The 16,957-nt window shown below is 40.2% G+C and overlaps 1 protein-coding gene across 1 annotated transcript in view; it reads right to left on the bottom strand.

The window, feature by feature from the left end:
• The window catches only part of CSMD3 (CUB and Sushi multiple domains 3), a 909,686-nt gene that overhangs the window by 313,038 nt on the left and 579,691 nt on the right, over positions 1-16,957 (bottom strand). Inside the window, exon 32 of the mRNA XM_066579038.1 lies at positions 2,375-2,499. Within this exon, the coding sequence (XP_066435135.1) occupies positions 2,375-2,499 (125 nt within the window). The remainder of the gene's footprint in view (positions 1-2,374; positions 2,500-16,957) is intronic.

Below are 16,957 nucleotides of genomic sequence, written 5' to 3'. Positions count from 1 at the left end.
AAGACAGTATACTATATATCATAGCAAATCATAGAGTTTGTATAATCAGAAATACATTCCAGCATGAACCTATACACCATAAATTGGGAGAGGGGGGGGGGGGTATGCATAAAATGTATTTTTTATTGTCCTGCATATTTGATTGAAAGTGGTATTCTATTTTTTAATACTATGCATTAAGAAAATAAAAAATGTACAATGTATAATATGTCAATTATTAGACAAGTCATTAAAGTCAGGATGCTAGCACCCCCAATGATCACAGTCCCAATCTTCAATGGACATGTCACATACAAAGTCAGTTTACTTTCCATAGAAATGCAGTTGGAGGTGAGCTAACAAACACATAGATATATCATCATCATTCTGTAGATGCTAGGATGGATGCAAACATAATATTTTTAGCATTCTGAATTGCATTATTGCTAGATTTACTGTACTTATAAGTTAGATGTTTTAGCGCACATTTTGATGAAATTGGGTGAGCCCACTAAGACACCGTGATGAAGAGAAGATAAAAAACTAGGACTCTGGCATGACCTGTTTGTAATTATAGGCTTAAAGGAGTCACTGGTGTACATAAAATCAATTATGCATTATTTAAAACCAGTGCATACCGCGTTTCAAGGCTTCAGGTTCAGCCCTGGTCTCCATGGTAAAGACAATTTAAAGTGCATCCATCATTGATATAGCTTTATAAGGGATCTGAGCTCTGTTTTTCTCTTGCATAGCTCCAAATCCCCTGCTTACCTTCATATAGCCATGGAGATAAAGAGGACCTGCCTAGTCCTTGGAGAAGCAGGCTTGACTACACACCACTACAGTCAGACATACCTATGCTGACTCAATCAACATTTTATTTTGAACCTGCCATTTGGCCAAAATGGCTCTCTTTTTTTTTTCGAGAGTTCAACACTGGTCTATGGTCCAGTGAATGGTCCCTACCTCCCAGTATCAATTGAACATGATGTCAGTCATTGACAATGGGTGATAAAGACTGCTCTTTTGAAAGTATACTAGTATCAGGCTCCCTAAGTAATGGGAGTCATTTCAGCTGAATGGAAAGTCTAGAAGAGAAATTAAAATGTAGGTGAGTCAAGGGGATAAGGCTGTAAAGGTATGCAGCCCTTCCCCCTTGTCAGAGGAGCTAACTAATCCTATTTAAATCAAATTGTAATTACCTGCAGCTGACACTAGGGAGACTTAGCATACTCACTGAACATAGATTTATTAATTAGTGGAATGGGAGCTGTATCCCTGTCTTTTCAAGCAGGCAGGTAGTGATAATTTTAAACTTAAAGGCTATGGAAACCTTGAAAAATCAATACACACTTATCTTAGATCCCTACCAAAATAAATTGATTCACATATTTGATTTGCATTGATTTTTACCTTCTCATGCATTGAGAGAGCCTCATTCTTAGTTTGCAGGCTATCCTACATTCAAGTTTCTATCTCGGGGGTGTTCCTAGTGCTGATAATCTGGTATCTTTAATGCACATGCTCAGCTCCACCTCCCCTCTATGCTTTTAGAGGCTGTGTAGGTTAACCATGACCACTAAATACTACACAGCTATTTTTCCACCTTCTCTATGAGTAGTTACTAGTCTGTTTCCCCTCACTGATGGTAAGAGGAGAAAAATCACCGAGAGTGAATAATAGCCCTCTGTAATAGTAGCTTTCTCTGCTCTCTGTATTCCTAATTTCCTCCACCATCTTCCAGCATTGTCATACAGCCTTCTTTATAGCTCAGTGGAAAGTCAGTGAATGCAGGTTCACAAGTGAGCAGGCTAGGGGAGGAGCTTTCAATTTACTCTGACTGATCGTATTTGCTATAATTTTTAATCTTCCTGTCTGCAACGCTTGGAAAGCAACACACGCATGAAATCAAACAACCAGAAATTTTTAATGAAAAACAATTACAAAAAGTCTTTATTTCTGAAAAAAAATTGTGATTTAAAGAAACAGTGCAAAAGTGTATATAGCCTCTATGTAGCTGTGGGAAGATAAGCAGGAAAATTGGAGCTATGTAACAGAAAAAATTAAGACCTAACCCCTGAAGAACCAATTGAAAGCTAAATTAAGAACTTAATCAAACCGGCACTTAGTATCTACTCTGAATAAAAAAACAATAGGCAGGCTTTAAGAATAGTTTCCAGAGCATGTATAATGCAATCAATGTTAATTTACCAACACTTGGTCCAAATACCAACAATTTAATAACATATATTTGCTGCCATATTTTTAGCATTGGAATCATTACACTATAGATGCTGACTGATATCACATCACTTCATTGACTTTAATAAAATTTTTCCCTGTCATCATAGAAAAGCGAATGTGACAAGTGTTTGAAAATATCTTATGATCTTACTTGAATGCCTGCTCCCTCGGGCACAGTGATTTTCCATATACAGTTTAAATTGTTGTCATATGGCTCAGGGTAGCCAGGAGACAGAATAGTCCCCTTACGCTTTGTTAAAATTCCTCCACAGGGCACTAGAACAAAAAAGAAAATAGAAGACAATGTATATATAGTAATAGCTGACAGTTATTGCTATTTCTTACAATTTGTAAAGTATATAATAGAATATGACAGTTGAGTAGTACCATACAATACGGCTAAGAATTGGATAATGTTCGTCCACATAAACGCAGGTTGGAATTTCTAAAAGTCGCTCAAAGGTGCTAGTTTACTGTAAGATCGTAGGTCAGTACGTGATTATACAACATTTCCATCTAAAATCAAAACATCTCAAATCAACAATCAAACAGATGCCCTAAGTAGAAAGGGTCTAGCCTAGTAACAGATTCCCTTTAACAATAATTTAACGTATACTTCAAAATGTAATTACCCAGAAAACCCCTTTAAGTAACATACCACTCTCACTGACCCTGCATTATTTAGGATAAGAAGATAAGAAGATCTGACACTGGAGCCAATAAGTTGCTTGAAATGAGTATGCCGCTAGGAATTCGGCCAGTGTTGAGCAAAGAGTGTTCTTATCCTTCAGCTCTAATGACAGAAGTTGACAAAAGTTGTTGGATGATTTTCTCACTAATAGCAGAGGGAATTCTTGTACAGCTGATTAGATTTACAACCATGTTGGTTAAACTTAAACACTACAAAGACGTTTTGGTTCTACATGGATGACCACATCTTCAGACTTTGTAAGACAGCACATAGAGCTCTGAAGGATCTGTATTGTGAACTTGTAAGGGCTGTGTGTACCACCATATGGTGCCTCATAATGACATAGTATGTAAGACTGAAAAAAGACATATGTCTAGTTCAGTCGATTATCCTACATTGTTGATCCAAAGGAAGGAAAAATCCATGAGGTAGAAGCCAATTTTCCTCACTTGAGGGAAAAATTACTTCCTTACTCCATCTGGCAATCAGAATAACTACCTTGATCAACAACCCTTCTAAAGTTAGCTAGCAACCGTAACATATAATATTTTTGCACTCAAAAAATGCATCCAGGCCCCTCTTCAACTTTTTTAGTAAATTCACCAACCTCATGTCCTGAGGCAGAGAGTTCCATAGTCTCACTGCTCTTACAGAAAAGAATCCCCTTCTATATTGATGTATAAACCTTCCTCTAGATGGAGAGGACGCCCCTTTGTCACAGTCAGAGTCCTACGTATAAATAGATCATGGGAGAGATTTCTGTATTGTCCCCTGATATAGTCATGCATAATTATTAGGTTGCCCCTCTAAATTAAATAACCTTAATTTTGATAACCTCTCGTTTTGTAGTCCACCCATTCAATGTATTAATTTAGTTACCCTTCTTTAAACCAACACAAGTTCTGATTTGTCCTTTTTGAGTACTGGTGCCAAAGATTGGCCATAATATTCTATGTGTGGTCTGACCAGTGACTTGCACAGAGGAAGAACAATGTTCTTGTAATGTGCCCCTCAACCTCTTTTGATGCATTCCATGGTCCTTTTTGCCTTGGCAGCAACTGTCTGACACTGGTTGCTCCAGTTGAGTTTATAGTTAACTAAAATCCCCAAATCCTTTTTCATCATTTTTATCCAGTGGTTTTGCATTTAGTATGTATGTATGTCTCCATGTAAGTATGTATGCCTCAATTAGGCATTGTATTGTCTCCTAGAAGCTATTACTTCCATACCCTGTGGATATTACATAGATGTTTACAGTGAGAAAACTGGTTTAAAGGGAATATAAAATAACAAAATAAATTATTATTTAAAACATATTTCAATTATATACAAAGCATTAAAACATCTGATGATGCTATTATGTTAGTAAATAGCCAAATTAAAGACAAAATAAAAAAAAACTAAAGGACAATAATCTAATGCTTCCTGTTTGTTTCAGCTCACCTGTCAGTTTTACTGCATAGACTAGAATAGAGCTAGCATAGGATGGGCGATCTATTAACAGTTCTATTGTACTGCTGGAGCCCTAGATATGACAAGATAACAATATACAGATGTAACAGAGTTTTTAGCCTCATTTACACACAAATGATGGCTTTTGAGCGATATTGTTGCATATAAACGCTTCCATCTTTCACTCTTTGGCTGAACCATGATTTTTAGGTGAGCATACAATCCATCGTTCAGCTGGAGAGAAAGAGCAGGGACCTCATGCTGTGTTCTCCATCTGAGCAGCTAATTACATTGTATTCAGCTAACAGCCCTTTGCAGCCCGTTTTCTTTACAACTTTTTCACACTTGCATTATTTTATCTCTTCGCATTTAAATATTACTATCATTTCTCCTTTTTTGTCAACACTGCTATGTGAGGGTGTTTGTTTTGAAGGACTAGTTGTACTTTTTATTGGTAAGGTATTCATCATGCGGGTTAAATAATGAACTAGCTTCTTCTTCTGGATCATTACGAATGGGGCGATCACAGATTTGTGCATTTTTTAAAATGTATTTTCTTTTTACACAGTAAAGGGGGAAAGGTGGTGTTTTGACATTTCTATTTTTTACTATTTTTTTTTTTACACTTTTTTAACTTTTATCTTTATCTCACTAGGGGATTTGAATATCACCATCTTTTATCATTCTTATAATACACTGCTATACTTCATTAAACCTATGAAGCTCAGACATAGGATGAGCCTCATAGGCCACTGCAGCTAGACCCAGAGGCCATAATCAAGCCCATCATAGCAGCCCATCATAGCAGCTCATCACATTGCGGTGGTTTGGTGGGGGACAGAGGGAACCCAACTCCCTTTGTCGGACTGTTACATTCCATGGTCACATTAAACCGGGTCAAACATCAGGGATTGAAGGTTTCTCTGGTCCCCACTATTTGAGCAAGTGCCAGGCTAGTATCCAACAGCCAAGCACCAACTCACGCTTCCATGGGAGACTCATGCCAGACTTCTGATGTATTACCATAAAAAGACTATTACATCAGAATAAAGCCCCTTAACAACCATAATGAAAATGTGTATGCGTGGTCGTGAAGGGGTTAAGCCATCACAAAGTTATTGTTCTCTTAACAACAAAAGCCATTGTTAAAGTCATTAAAGAGTAAACTGGGGTCAACAAAGTTATTGTGATGTGTTAAAAGTTATGTTTTAAAACCTTCCTGCCGCTATACACAATTCATACAGATAAGGCTTTGTATGTACAGTAGTTCCCCTGTCAGTTCCAGGTCTCTGGGGGCAGGGTATACTCTACTACCTGTGTGATAATGTAGAACATCTTTCTATGAATTAACTGCTACTCATTCCACTGTCATAATGCACACACACACCACCAAATACACACACTATACAGACAATGCAGTAAGGAAGTAAGTATCTTCAAAATGGCCAACCACAAGGTTAAAAAATGTAACTTCAACATTTGAAAGAAAAACAAAAAAACAACAATATTGCTCTTCTACAGACTCTTATATACAATTTATAGGACTTAAAATTATATACGTGAAACATATCCTTTAACCGAAACCCATAACCAAGCTCTTACTTTAAAGGAGATGTCCCGAGGCAGCAAGTGGGTCTATACACTTCTGTATGGCCATAATAATGCACTTTGTAATGTACATTGTGCATTAATTATGAGCCATACAGAAGTTATAAAAAGTTTTATACTTACCTGCTCCGTTGCTGGCGTCCTCGTCTCCATGGTGCCGACTAATTTTCGCCCTCCGATGGCCAAATTAGCCGCGCTTGCGCAGTCCGGGTCTTCTGCTCTCTTCAATGCAGCTGCTCATGCAGAATGCCGGCTCCGTGTAGCTCCGCCCCGTCACGTGCCGATTCCAGCCAATCAGGAGGCTGGAATCGGCAATGGACCGCACAGAAGCCCTGCGGTCCATGAAGACAGAGGATCCCGGCGGCCATCTTCAGCAGGTGAGTATGAAGACGCCGGACCGCCGGGATTCAGGTAAGCGCTGTGCGGGTGGTTTTTTTAACCCCTGCATCGGGGTTGTCTCGCGCCGAACGGGGGGGGGGGTTTAAAAAAAAAAAAAAACGTTTCGACGCGGGACATCTCCTTTAATCACCAAGGTTTGTAATATCATTTCATTTTTTATTGCTAGCATGTTTCTATATTATAAGCCATATTGTTGAACTTTTCCTTTATTTCTGCACTTATCCTGTACAAAATCCAATGTTTCCCTGGGTTTTCAGCAGAGCTGTTAACCATCTGCACAGAGTCACTAAGCAAATTCTGTCTAATCAGTAACAGGTAATCTTTGCTTGATGTTAACACCACGTTCACGGAGATAATGATACTGTATGCAAAAATAACAGCTGTAATGAAAAGCATTAGAGTTTGGTTAATTTCATGTTTTTTTCCTGATAACATTTCATTATCTACAAATAACGGTAAAGACTTCTAAGCTGTACTCCTGAGATATCTAGGCATTTTCATCAGTTGAATATATTTAGCATATTTTAATTAGTTTATATCCTATGTCTCTCAAGAGCATTGGTACCTCAGTTCTGGAGTGTATTCTGTAGGTGAAGATTCTCACGGTCTAATTGCAGAACTTTGGGTATTATGTGTTCCTGAGCCTGAATTGCTAAGTTTGTTATTGTGCCGGTCAGTTTATGAAATCAACATAAGATCTAAGTATTGAATTGAATATATTATATTATGTATTATAGCTGTTATATGCATGGAAAAAAAAAGTTTTAAACAAACTTGTAATTTATTTGAAAAGGACATGGGGTTCTGGCGGAAGTCATTTTGCACATCACGTATGGTATCTACTCTCAGTTAAAGGGGTTGTCCCATGGAAAATATTGTTTATAATTGAATCCAGCTTATAATTGTAAGCATTTTTTGGTATCTACATTTATTAAAGAAAAAAGTTTCAGTCCCCAGATATTCCAGGACAAATGTTATAATAGTGCCACCTGTTGTTTCTATTGAACAGTCTTTCTGTGTTGGTCCACCTTATAAAACGTTCCAAGATGCATTCACCTACTTAGGCTTGCGTCTATGCAGTGGAACAGGTAGAGAAGCAAGACTCAGCAGGTAGAACAAATCTGAGATGGACAGGGAATCTAAACAGCAGGTGATGCTCTTGTAACATTAGTCCTGGAATATCTCAGGACAGAAACAGCAGATGGAGTTATCCTAACATTAGTCCTGGATAGAGATAAGCAAACTGAACATGTAGAACCTAAATATTAGTTGAACTTTTGCGAACAGTTCAATTCAGTAAGAACCTGAACTTTAGGTAGCTTGCTTATGCTGAACAGAATGTTCCTAAAAATCCTGAAACTAGTATTAAACACTGTCTAAGAGTGTGGTGGTGGATGTAGCTCAATGGTTAGCACTGCCACCTTGCTGCATTGGGGTCCCAGGTTTAATTCGGACCAAAAACAACATTTGAAAAACTCCATACAGATGTTACCCTCAGTTAGATTTGAACCTATGACTCCAACACTGAAAGATAACATTGCTAACCTCTAAACCACAACACTTAATTTTTTGTCCAAAGGAGAAGAAGAAAGACCGCAAAGAGAACATACAAATTCCATACAAATATTTTCCTTGGTTAGATTTGAACCTAGGATCCCAAAAGTGCAAGACAACAGTGCTAACCAACATGTCTCTTCTTTTTTTTCTCCTTCCTTCATCATCCTTCTCTTTTTTCTTCTTGTTCCCTATTTCTCCTTCCTTTTCTTCTGGAGAAGGAGGAAAAGGAAAAGAATGAGAAAGTTAAGAAGAAGATAAAGAAGAAGAGGAAGGATGGCAGAGAAGAAGAAGGGGGTAGAGAAGAAGAGGAACAGAGAATCTAATAAGTTTTATCCTTCTCCTCCACCTCAGTGGTTAGCACTCTTGCATTGCAGTGCCAGACTCCTAGGTTCACATCTGATCAATGACAGCATCTGCATGGAGTTTGCATATTACCCCTGTGTTTCGTGTTAACCTCTTCCTCCAGAGTAGGAAGGAGGAGGAAGCATAGTTGTCAGCAGTGCTGGAGTCCTATGTTTAAATCTGACTGAGGAAAACATCTGTATGGAGTTATGTGTTTTTTTTTGTTTCATTTTCTTGTTCTTCTTATTATTATTCTCCTCAAGAGAATTAAAAAGAAGTGTGGCGGCTCAGATGTTTGAAAAACTCCATGCAGATTTTGTCCTAAATCCATGCAGATGTTTTTGTTGGTCAGATTTTAAACTGGGACCCTAGTGTTGCACAGCAAATCTGCCTGTCGCCGCTAATCCCGGGATTAGCCAGCCATGTGGAAGAGATTTCTTAGAAATCTCTTACACATGGGATGGCAAAGCCGGCGCTGCGGCGTGGATTCGCAGGCCGCAGTATGTTTGTTTTACTTCTTCTTCAGCTGCGGCCGTGCTCTCCTCTATGGGAGCTCTGGCCGCAGCGGAAGAGCGAGCGGCCAGGCCGCTTCAAAACCCACGGCAAAGTGCCACGAGATTTCCAGAATTCTGCTGTGTGTGAACCCAGGCTACAAGTGTTTAATGTAAAAGTGTTTAATTTAGTTGCAGAGCAAAATTTTGTCCCGGGACTGGAGTTTCATGTTATTGTCATGGCTCAAACCCCCCGACCTCCTGCACCCCAGTCGGCAACTCTCTCCACTAGGCCATCCTGGATTCGGACAGCTCTTGTGCTGAAACCTAGCTGTCTTAGCTCCACCCTATTCTTGATTAAGCCTTGAATATAAACCTGGTTCTGTTCCCTCTTTCCTTGTGTGATTATTGTGTTCCACAAGTCTTAATAGGCTCCACTGCTGCCAGCTTTTCTACTATCTAAACTGAGACCTCCTGATACTGACTTCTGGGTTCCCTTCTGACAATGCTACCCACCTCCTCCATTTGTCCCACAACACGAGATCTCCTGATACCAATTTCTGGCTTCCCTTCTGACAATACTATCCACCTCCTCCATTTGTACCACAGTATGAGACCTGCCATTGCTGACCGCTGGCTCTTCCCTGACTACTTTCTCGACCTGCACAGTAACTACACCTGTGGCTCCATACCAAACCCAGTGTCTGAAATGCTACAACTATATTACCTGATACTCTATATTTTTTTCCCATACAGATGCCAATGTACTAATTTCTGGGCTTTGCTTCAGTGATCAAAGATGGCACTTCTTTTGATCACTGCTTCTTAGACTACTCATGCTGTTAGACTACCCAATGCACACTATGCATCAATAACCACTGCATACCTCTTTAGGATTCTCCACAGCTACTTACATGAGCAACATTGGCCACATGGAGCAGCATGTAATGCCTTAGACTACCAATACACAGTATACATTGGGCAGTCTAAGAATATTGGATTACGAGAGCGGGTGTCCAGGATTGGGCAAATTGGTGGCAGGAATAAAAGAGGGCACCATGTAATAAAAGCACACCACTAGGTCCCTGGGGCCTAATTATGTTACAGAACTAGAGAGTGGCTTTAATGTAAAAAACTTAATTTAAACAATAAATCAACTTTTGACAATACATTCATTTTAACTAGAGCACTGCGTGGCACAGTAAGTTCTTTTTTTTAAATATCCAGTATCATGGTGGTAAATACTTAGTTAAGGTTAGCAAGTTAAGACATATAGGTATATATTCAACCCTTAAGGCCTGTTTCACATGGGTTACAAAATCTCATTACAAAATCATCGCTACAAAACGCATGTATGTGAAGCTCATGGTTTCCAATGAGTTCTTTCAGGCTACAAAACATTGCTCATGTGAAAGAAGCCATTGGAAACCATGAGCTTCACATACATGCATTTTGGAGCAATGATTTAAGCTTCTCTATAGTTGTGTCCACTGGTCCAAGCACCACTTGCCCTCCCCCCACCCAACGTAAACACAGCATCTATACCCATGTTCTTTCACTGTTAGGGGCTCAAAGCAATGTAGTCTAACCATTTTGACTAAGAGAAAGCCCAAGACGATTCCATAGCATATTAATGGGCATAAATTTCTTCCAAGTAGAATGTTTGGTCGATTGAGTTAATAACCTCTGAGATTGAGAGGTCAGTCAGCCGAGCAAATTTTTCACGCATGTATAGGCGCATTTTCAAAACTGATCTATTAGAACCAATGCTTGCCAATGAAAGTGCTCACATGCCCGTTTTTTAGAAGCAGAAAAAAATGCACCTGCAAAAGATAGGACATCAAAGTGAAAATGGACCCGGCCATGCGATTTTTTTTACACCCGATGTGAGATTTTTTTTGCCACGCCTATAATGCGTGAAACATTTTCTCGACTGACTGAGCCCTGAGGGGGTTCCTAGCAATTTCTAGTGTCTGGCAATCACCAGCTTTGCTGCTAGAATGATGTAAGTGATAAGGACTGAGTGAAACGGGGAAGCTTGCTCGTTCTAAGGAAGCAAAGGGCCAGTGCTGGGTCCAGGGGACACAAATTGCTGAGTACAGTAAAGATGAGATCAAAGGCCAGATTCCAAAAGGAACACACTATAGGGCATGCCCACCACATATCAAGATATGTGCCTTTCAGCCCACATTCTCTACAGTACATCTCCAGGATTGCTCTATTTATTCTGGCCAATCTAGCCGATGTTCTCTGAGGATTCCCAGCGTGCTATACCATTAGAAATTTTCTTAGCCCAGGAGAGAGCTTGAGTTCACTCCTCCAAACTGAATTGCTGCTTCAAACCAATTCCCACATTGTCATATGTAAAGATTTTTTTCTGTCAGTCTAAAGAAAAAGAGTCGTCATAGAATATGGATATACCTTTGGAGGCGCCAGTAAGGAGGGAGTAAAAGATGAAGGCCGACTTAGGGAATGCTGGCTTCTGTACATCTAGAGACTGTATGGCCCATTTTAATCTCAGGTGAGCAAACCCCAGTTTACTGGGTAGTTGGAAATTTTGACTCAGTGTGGGGAAGTCCATCACCAAATTATCTAAATAAAGATTTCCAATTCTCTTAATGACTAATGACTCCCAGACCCCAAATTCGAAGCCCGCAAGAACGGAGGAGAGGAATGACAGAGGGAGGGCAAAGGCCAGAACTAGCACGGATGTTGAGGAAATGTATTGCTTCCAAGTGGAAACTGACACTTATATGCTCAGAAGGTAATGCGATGGCAGGGAGTGGGGCCTATTTCCAAGGAGTGAGATCAGAGAGATGCCTAGTTGCACAGCTTCTATGGAAACCAATTTTTGTGTGGTGTCGCAACCCACCTTTGCTTAACCTGATCTAGTATTGCAGCAGCGAAATGTCGTTTGATGCCCAGATCCCGCATGCACCATAACTCATATGGTTTAGCCAGGGTGAGGAATTTGATTCTGGCATGTGCACCTCCCCATATGAATTTATTAATTATTGCTTGGAGTTTTATTAGGTAGGATGACGGGATAGGGATCACTACCGTTCTAAAGATGTAGAGGATTCGTGGCAGGATCATCCCCTTAACTGCTGCAACTCTGCAGGCCCATCATGTTAAGGGTTTGTTAAAGTTAGTTAGTATTTGCAGGATATAGTTAAGCAGTGGTAGGTAATTTTTTGTGAAAGAATGTGAGGTAGGGTGTGTTATAGAAATGCCTAAATAGGGGATGGCGTAGTCGTTCCAGGAGTATGGGAATGAGCTTAGAATACCTTGCTTGGTCACTGAGTCTACTCCAATGCTTAGCAACTGGGATTTTGGGTTGTTCACTTTATAATATGAAACCTTTCCAAATTGGGCTAGTGTAGATTGAGCCTGTGAGAGGGAAATTATGGGATTTGTAATTGTGAAAATAATTGTGCTCTTCGGAGACTATTTTTATCCCTTGAATGTCCCTATTTCCTCTGATCTGCTCTGGCAATGGTTCCATGAGGAGTGCGCATATAAGAGGCGGGAGAGGACATCCCTGCCTAGTGCCATTAGTGATATTGAATGGGTGGAATATGCAACCTGAGGAGAAGACTCTTGCTGTTGATGAGGAATAAAGAAAGAGCATAGCTGATTTAATAGGCCCTGAGAAGCCAAAACTCTCTACAGTGACCTCTAGGTAACTCCAATTAATCCGGTATAAAGATTTCTCTGCGTTCAGAGCCAGGAGCAGAGCGGGGGTTTTGCCTTGTTTGGCTAGCTTAACTAAATCCAGGAATCTCCGGGTTCCATCAGGAGCCTGCCGTAGAGGGACGAATCCAACTTGGTCTGCTGCCATCAATGTAGGCAGAGAAAAAATACTGGATTCCCTTTCCGAACCATGTAGGCAATGCCATACATCATGGAGCTCCTCTCTGTGCAAAAGCGGCACAATCGGAGACAGAGGCCTAATACTCACTGAGGAGTCTAAAGACGGGTCTATGACTGAATTAAAGGAGATGTCCCGCGCCGAAACGGGTTTTTTTTTTTTTTAACCCCCCCCCCGTTCGGCGCGAGACAACCCCGATGCAGGGGTTAAAAAAACCACCCGCACAGCGCTTACCTGAATCCCGGCGGTCCGGCGTCTTCATACTCACCTGCTGAAGATGGCCGCCGGGATCTTCTACCTTCGTGGACCGCAGCTCTTCTGTGCGGTCCACTGCCGATTCCAGCCTCCTGATTGGCTGGAATCGGCACGTGACGGGGCGGAGCTACAGGGAGCCGCTCTCTGGCACGAGCGGCTCCATAGAAGACTGCTGAAGACCCGGACTGCGCAAGCGCGGCTAATTTGGCCATCGGAGGCCAAAAATTAGTCGGCTCCATGGAGACGAGGACGCTAGCAACGGAGCAGGTAAGTAAAAAACTTTTGATAACTTCTGTATGGCTCATAATTAATGCACAATGTACATTACAAAGTGCATTATTATGGCCATACAGAAGTGTATAGACCCACTTGCTGCCTCGGGACATCTCCTTTAAAGTCCCCTCCTATTAACAGCGTCCCTTCCTGAATTTTAGGTGTTTACTTCAGGATGAGTGCAAAAAATCTGGACTGTCTTTTGGGAGGGAAGTAAGCATTTACTGAAGTGTAGGTAGAGACACTTATCTCACAAACTAGTATAATAAACAGACCCAGTGGATCAAGCTATACGTTTTTTGAGAGTATGTTGCTTATAGCTATTAATAAACCCCTTTTCTTTCTGTCTGGGTTTGAGGCCAGGCATATATGTGGATATTTAGGGTCCATACATATAGAATAGTTTCTAGAGATGAGCGAACTTACTCGTTTAGGGCATTTTTGCACTTGAGGACCGCTTTTTCAGAAAATGCGGTGCTCGAGTGCAAAAACGCCCTAAACGAGTAAGTTTGCTCATCTCTAATAGTTTCCCATCTGAAAATAGGTTTCCTAGCCGAATAACATATCTGCGCAGAGTTTAAAAGCTTTATGCCACAGCAAACTGCATTTGCAAGGGCTGTTCATGAATAAGTTAATTTTTGCACAGACATCACGGTTCATCAAGGTGAATGGACATCCTAGAAACCTATATAAACCATTAAAACAGTAAAAAGCAAACATAGTTACTGAAACTGTAAAATAACAGAATAGCATTGACCCAGTACCATCTGAACTTAGGAGAATGGTTATGATGGGGGGTTAGCATATCAATGCAACTAAACACATCTCCATCTTACATAAAATGAACTATGAAGTATTGTTACTCATGTTAACACTTGTGAGAGACTTTGAAATAAGGTTTGACAACCATGTTTACCAGCAATTAACCATTCTTGATCTATTTTAGAGGATCTATGGAGGGTGGAGGATGTATGGGCAACCAGAAAATCCCATACACTCAGGAGGAACATGCCCTCTTCCACTGATACTGCTATGTGGAAAGCTCCATTTCTAGAGATCAGCAATTTAATGGGGAATCCCTAAATATATTTGGTGTTGGCATTTCTCAGTACTCTTGTAATTGCCAAGAATGGTCTTCGGGCCTGTAAGGTAGCTGTTGAGAGGACCATAAACATCTGGATGCTTTCGTAGGGGGCTGGCAAGGTGCCCCTTTTTCTCCCCATGAACAGGAGCTCCTCTTTGACTTTATAGAAATTAATTCAAGCCAGAACATCTCTTGGAGCTGCCGCAGGGACTGACCGTGCTTTTGGGATTACATGTGCCCTGTCAATTTACTGACACTTCTTACCCTGTGAGTGTTTTGTTTTAAGACTAAGAGTTATATATCCATGATGGAAGTATGCAGACTAAAACTCAGTGTAGGATTATCGACTCTAATACCTACCTCGACTTTTCGATCTGCCATGCTAAGAATTGGAAAACAAATATCCATTGCATTCAATTCAAGCAGATAAAAAGAAATTGTTCCTCTATCCAAGACTATAGTAAACAAGCCAAAACTCTAAAAATCCGTTTTAAAGACAATGGTTACCCAGTTGCATTTATTGAGCCTTTATATACAAAAGTTCTTAAAGAGGACCATCCTACCAACAAAGAAAAAAGTTTGAGTAAGGAAGATTTTAGTCGAAAAACTCTTTTTACTACTTGTAATTCACAACATGCCTATATAAACAATATTTTAACTAAATATTGGGGAATCCTTAGGGGAATCTATTCTTGTGTAAAGCAATCCCATTAAAACCTGATGAGGTCTTCTGCATAAATAGAAACCTGAAAAATATTTTGGCACCTTCATGCCTTTGAATTACATCTTTTACAACCACTATAAATAATGCATTGATAAAGAAAAGAGATTGCTATAAATTCAAAACAAGACCCCATTTAGTTGAAAAAATTTTTAAACTGCAGATTATCATATGTGATCTACTTAATTGAGTGCCCTTGTGGCCTCCAGTATGTAGGCAGAACAACTATTGCCTTAAGAACTAGGATCTGTAAACACTGTTTGAATATTTTCAATGACTGTATCCAGACATTTTCCTTGATTTATTGAGAAGGATATAACTAAATTTTGAGTCACACCATTGGAAACTGTGAAATTGGGCTTTTCCTGTTTAAAAACGAAAGTAATTATTTGGATCTTTGAGTTAAATACTCTGGTCCCAAACAGTCTCAATTTAATTTTAGAAAAATTATAATTTATACTTGTAGTGTTTTATATATTATATTCTTGAGTTAATATTTGTCTCTTACTTTTTCCCCTCCTAGTATTTTAGTTATTTCTTAACATTTTTATTCAGTAAATTGTCATATATGTTGTTATTCATGCAACATTTTATTGCCCTATGATAAAGACTTAGTTGTGTTTTCTATTCGATTCTCTATCTAACTTATTTCTTAATACTGTTCAACCAATATTTGTCTCACATCTCCCTTACATACCATTCTAATCTCTTATTTTTAATTTTAAATCCGTATTTACTGATTTGAATCTCAAATATATTTTACATATCAATTTCTAAATGAATTTGAAGTAAATTTGCTGTATTAGTATTTAGATACAATTAAGATTACTGTTTGTTCATTTGTCCATTGTTGATTAAGTTTTTTAATCTTTGAATGCATGCCCTCCTGCAGATGGCAGTATGCATCACTGTGATAACTGGTACACTCACGTTGCCATTGCGTGTCGACGCACACATCCCTCTCCTTCTCCTAGTTACTGAAACGCAAACTTGCATTCCATTGGAGGCACAGTGTGACTCTTTCGTTATCGGATCTCTCTGGCGGCCCCCGCTGCAGTGAGTTTGCTCATTATGACCTACTTTTTATATTTCTCCCTCTATGTGCACTTTATGTATGCTTGAGTAAAGTGCATTTGAATCACCAAAACACATTGCATCTCCTGTGTGTGTTTGCCCTGTATTGAATAAATTACTCCATCTATTATTGGACTCCTTTGGCTCCCTGGACTTACTTTGGAAGAGGGGGGGGGGGGCTGGTATTCTGGTATACCATCATAATCCCTCTTTTCAGGCCTCAGTCACACGGGCGTTTTCCCCACGATTTGCGGATCGCATGACGGATGCGCATCAGCAAATCGCGTGACTGGGCCCGAAAAATCACCCGAAAAAACTGCTCCTAGCCGCGTTTCATTAGAAATGGGCCGGAGCTGTCCAGCGCATTGAATTCAATGGAGCCGGCAATACAGCCGGCTCCATTGAAAGCAATGGGCTGCGGGCGATCTCACGATGAATTTTTGGGAAGGGCTTAAAAATATAAGCCCTTTCCTGAAATTCATCCAGAAATGTGTAAAAACAAAAAATATATATATACTCACCTGGTCCCGGCAGACGGAGTTCAGCCGCGGCTGGCCGGCAGTTCTCCTGAACTGCTCTGAGTAGTATTCAGCAGCCGGGGATTTAAAATCCCCGCCTGCTGAATGAGCTGCCTCTGATTGGTCATTCAGCAGAGAGCTGCCCCTGATTGGTCCCTGCGCTGAGCCAAATCAGAGGCAGCACCCATGAATTCATGAATGGGTAAGTGAGAGCTGCCTCTGATTGGTGAGGCTGTGACCAATCAGAGGCAGCTCATTCAGCAGGCGGGGATTTTAATTTCATTGAATTCAATGGGCAAACATCATTCTTCTCTGCCACAGCTGTTACAGCTGTGGCAGAGGAGAATGATTTGTCTACTATATGTTCTCAATGGGGTCGGCGCTGCTGCCGCCGGCCC

The sequence above is a fragment of the Eleutherodactylus coqui genome, chromosome 9, assembly GCF_035609145.1.
Source record: "Eleutherodactylus coqui strain aEleCoq1 chromosome 9, aEleCoq1.hap1, whole genome shotgun sequence".
NCBI lineage: Eukaryota > Metazoa > Chordata > Amphibia > Anura > Eleutherodactylidae > Eleutherodactylus > Eleutherodactylus coqui.
Note: the sequence above shows the minus strand (reverse complement) of the source record. Positions and strands in the feature narration are given on the sequence as shown.